Genomic DNA, 4,560 nt, shown 5'->3' with positions numbered 1-4,560 from the left:
AATTTTCACTGTTATGCTTGTTGAATTTTTCTCTTTTTATTCAAATCAAGTTGTTGGGGTGGAATTGTCCTTTAATATCCGCTTTGCCTGTGGATAGTCTTGGGGATAACCAATTCAATATATTCGAGAATTCGGATATTATCTTGGCCCGACTACTCTTTTATCAGAATGGATATCGGGTAGCTCTGTCGAATTCCATCATGTACTAGTATAACCAAATGGGTGAAATTATTTTTGTGTATCTCCCGGTTAGTCCTGTCTGGGTACATGTATATCTGCCTGGATTTCGTGCATACTGAAATCAATGATCTATCCAGAGATTTAAAGGGTATTTAGCATTATGAGCCCCATTTTCCGGTTATAATCATTGTCCTATCCGACTGGATTTCGGATAGCCCTGTGTCTGGTTACTTGTATTGCTGCTTGGATTTCGGATTTTCCTGCACGCTGAAAGCTGCAGTGATCTATCCATCGTTTTATTTTAGCATCATTTGCATATTAAGCCGGTTATTCGGTGTTCGGTTTGCTCTCGACGGATACATATTTGATGGTGCTCTTTCTGTCGTCCCACTGAAGAGCGCTGTAGAAGGAAAGGAAAGTTTTTAAAGAAGTCAGTAAAAATATACAAGTATGATTTCATCTTTATATTCAGTGCTTTATGGGTAATATATCATTGACATTCCTATTATGTTTTTTTTTATTCTTCTCCTTCTTCTTCTTTTTATTGTTATCATTATCATTACTACTATTGATGTTATTATTATTATTATTGCTCTTGCTCTTGTTATCATCATCATTCATCATCGCCATCATCACATATCGAATCCTACGGGACACTAACTGCGCGTGCTTTCCGCGCGTGTCTACCACTCTATGGAAATACCATTGGAAATGTCATGTTTTGTTAACAATTTTGTCATTCCTGAAAAAAGTTCCCACTTTTATCCCTAGTTCCCATGATATAATGCTGATGATATCATATCATTTCCATTAAATAATTGAAATTTTTGCAAAGATGTTAATTACATTCGCGTTTTGGGGTCAAAAACATCCCTTTCATATCAAAAATAGGATGAAACTCAACGTAAAATCCTACTTTATGTCACCACAAACGATTTCCCACTCTTCCAATTTCGCTTGATGGTATCGTACAGCTTAGTTCCCATGAGTCATTGTGCAGTTTTTTCTAAGCTTTACGATGATGTAAGAATGATGTTCATTGGTCAAACTTTGCGTTCGCGTTTTAGCTTTAAATAAACATGTGTCAGCCCACAAGCCAATGGCAAAAGTTGTCATATTCGGGCCGGGCGCGTACTGTACCTAATATGCAGTGCAGCAGGCAGGAGCCACGGATGCCGTGCCCTAGCGTATAGCCCTAGCGCTAGCCGGCTGGGCTGCGCTTGTGCGACTGTGCGTGCGCCGCTGAGCATTGGCGCGCGCAAGGGGTCCAAAAGGCGTGAAAGGACTTGATATGGCATCACCATCATCATCATCACCATCATTCATCATCATCACCATCATTCATCGTCATCATCATCATCATCGTCACCATCATTCATCATCAACCATAATCATAACCATCTTCGCAATCATTATCATCATCATCACCATCATCGTCATTATTATTAGCTTATATTATTATCATAGTTGTTATCATTGCTACGGCCTACATCAACTTACAGGGTCATCAGGACGGGGATGATAAAAGTCATTGCCATGACAACGAAAACAAACCCAGATGACACGTTCAAGGTCAGAGGATAAAGGGCGTTGAAGATCACGGGGGATAAGAGAGTCCCAATGCTTTGTATACATCCGCTGCAGGCGAACAATATTCCTAAAGGAAAGGAATGAAAATGATAATAATATTGATAACAATACTATTAGTGTTATACATAAGAAGAATTGTAAAAGCAATGACATTCATCTATTAGTTATTTCCCCTTTAAGGATTGCTTAGAATGATCAAGAACATTCCACAACATGTTTGTTAAAGCTTTTGTTAAGCAGGCCTCTGCCTATTTAAAGGCCAAGGATTATTGTTATTTGTGAATAGAGACTGCCAAACAATAGGATTAGCTATGATTTTACTGAGGTCATTCAAGAGTGTGATTGCTCCTGAAAGAAGGAGAATGTTCTTTTAAAAGACAATACTATAGAAGCTTCCATAATAGTGAATACTAGAAGGATCTAGAATAGTTGTAATTAGTATATAAAGCTGGCATATTCTTCAAGGACATCATCATATCATACCAGATCACTTCACCAGATCAGAGCTAAGAGTTTCACGCCAGACTTTATGTCAGAGCAGACTTTATTTCCACCTGGAATATTTATTTTCTGTGGAATCATTTGCCCACCATCGATGAACTGTTCGCAGTCATTTTGAGAGAGGAATTCTCAGTTCTCACCGAGATCATCAACATCATCAACCTATTCAATGAACGCTTTTCAACCCATGGATTGCTGAAATTGACTGTTAATCATCATCAACATCGTCTTCACGGACATTTCAACTCGTTACAGTGACTCTTATTATTCACCGTGCTTCAACATCAGTTTCATCATCACCATCATTGTGAATTTTCGCCAGCCAACTTGGACTTTTATCAGGATACTATCATTTGGAATACCGTAATTGCCAGAACTGATTTCAAGAGACGTAAGATCATTATCATTTATGATTTGTTTGTGTATACTTAATCATTTCCTGTAATAAAAAGAGGAAAATCCTAAATTTTACTTGTTATTTGTTGCAGTATCGTAACAATAGTAATAATAATAATGATAACAACTATAATAGTAATAATAATAATAATAATAGTAATAGTAACAATTATAATAATAATGATAAGAAAGAAAGAGAAGAAGAATGATGATAATAATAAGAAGAAGCAGCAGCAGCAGTAGTGTAGAAGTAGAAGTCGTAGAAGAAGAAGAAGCAGTAGTAGTATAGAAGTAGTAGTAGAAGAAGAAGCAGCAGCAGCAGTAGTAGTACAGAGGTAGAAAAAGAAGAACAAAAAGAAGTAGTAATATAGAAGTAGTAGTAGTAGAAGAAGCAGCAGCAGCAGTAGTAGTATAGAGGTAGAAGTAGTAGAAGAAGAACAATAATAAGAAGTAGTAGTATAGAAGTAGAAGTAGAAGAAGAAGAAGAAGTAAAAGAAGAATATTAATTTTCTGTACTCTTACCTTGTTCGTCCGGTCCAATCAGTTTTGACATCTTTGCTCTGCAAATTGGCATCGCAAGCATACGTAATGCACCAACGGCAGTGACTGGAGTAGGGGGAAAAAACAATATATTTACACATAAATAACGTTTGGTATATATATATATATGTAGATGACTACTAGTGATAGCAACAGTTCCGATCATCAGAACTAATACAAAATAGATAAATAATTATAATAAATTAAATAATAATAATAATAATCATTCAATTCAATTCAATTTTATTCACATCTCTTTAAAAACATCAAAAGATCAAGTTCAATACAAAATACAACATACATTATACATAACATTATAAAATAAATGGTAAAGATGAAGTGAGGATGTGGGGGGTAAACAAAAGGCCATTGGCCTGTCAAGGTAAATCCCCGAATTTACCCCACTTCTAAAAATAATACAAAATGATACATTACAAACACAAAGCTAACAACAATAAAACAACATGAAAGGCAATAAATAAAAATTAAATTATTCATATTCAAACTTAAATAAATACAATTCATATTTCTCCTCAAAGAACGTGTAGTTTGACTTTCTTTGAGGTCATCTGGCAAGAGATTCCAAGACTATGATGATGACAACTACTTTCCGTTACCCTAATCCTTATCAGAGCGTAGCTCCAGATACGCTTCTGTCAAAATTTTGTGTGTGTGTATTTGAGTTTTGTCAGACGTGTATCAATCAGATACAATTATTTACGTCTGGGACCGACCTTTAACGTCACCATCCGAAAGACGTGACCAGGGCTCGAACCTCTGTATCAATTTGTAACTTCCCCACAGCTTGGATTACAGGCGCACGCCACAACGCCCAGTTATTGATTCACTGTATCAGCGTCCAAATATCTGTTTATTGGTAGTGACACACACAGAGCATGATTCAAACAATAAGAAGGTAAATAACAATTAACTTTTTTTAATTATTAAAACTTATATTTGAAGTTTAATTCAATTACGATACTTACGATTTATATTAGTGTTGAGTATTATTTAACAAAAAGGCTTAAACTCAAACTTAAATTAGGTAGTACCCTTCTATTATTTTTTTTTCATAAATGAAGATAGTTTTGAGGAGAGAATATGGTAGCTTAAATTATGCAAATGAGAGTAAGGCTGGTATATGAATCGATTACATGATTTTTCATGTTTTAAAATACTAGACCCCTCAATAAAAGATTGAAAATCTGTGTTTGGCCATTAATTTCTCCCAACTTCCAATTTAACACAATGCATATTTTACATCATTAAAAAGATCATTTGATTCTATTTAAAATGATGCCATGCTTGTTATGATCATGCCATCATGAAAACAGCAGAAGTGAAAAGCGTTGG

At 35.4% G+C, this 4,560-nt stretch overlaps 1 protein-coding gene across 1 annotated transcript; it reads right to left on the bottom strand.

Moving 5' to 3' along the window:
• Positions 1–3,295, bottom strand: LOC121416511 (proton-coupled folate transporter-like). Its single transcript, XM_041610004.1, has 3 exons — positions 3,190–3,295; positions 1,681–1,837; positions 1–580 (listed from the first exon to the last, which is right to left on the bottom strand). Exons 1-3 carry the CDS (start codon positions 3,248–3,250, stop codon positions 508–510), a joined length of 291 nt encoding a protein of 96 aa, XP_041465938.1. The 5' UTR covers positions 3,251–3,295; the 3' UTR covers positions 1–507.
• Between the last annotated feature and the right edge of the window lie 1,265 nt (positions 3,296–4,560).

The sequence above is a fragment of the Lytechinus variegatus genome, chromosome 6 (assembly GCF_018143015.1).
Source record: "Lytechinus variegatus isolate NC3 chromosome 6, Lvar_3.0, whole genome shotgun sequence".
NCBI classification, from domain to species: Eukaryota; Metazoa; Echinodermata; class Echinoidea; order Temnopleuroida; family Toxopneustidae; genus Lytechinus; species Lytechinus variegatus.
This window is presented reverse-complemented; position numbering and strand designations above follow the sequence as displayed.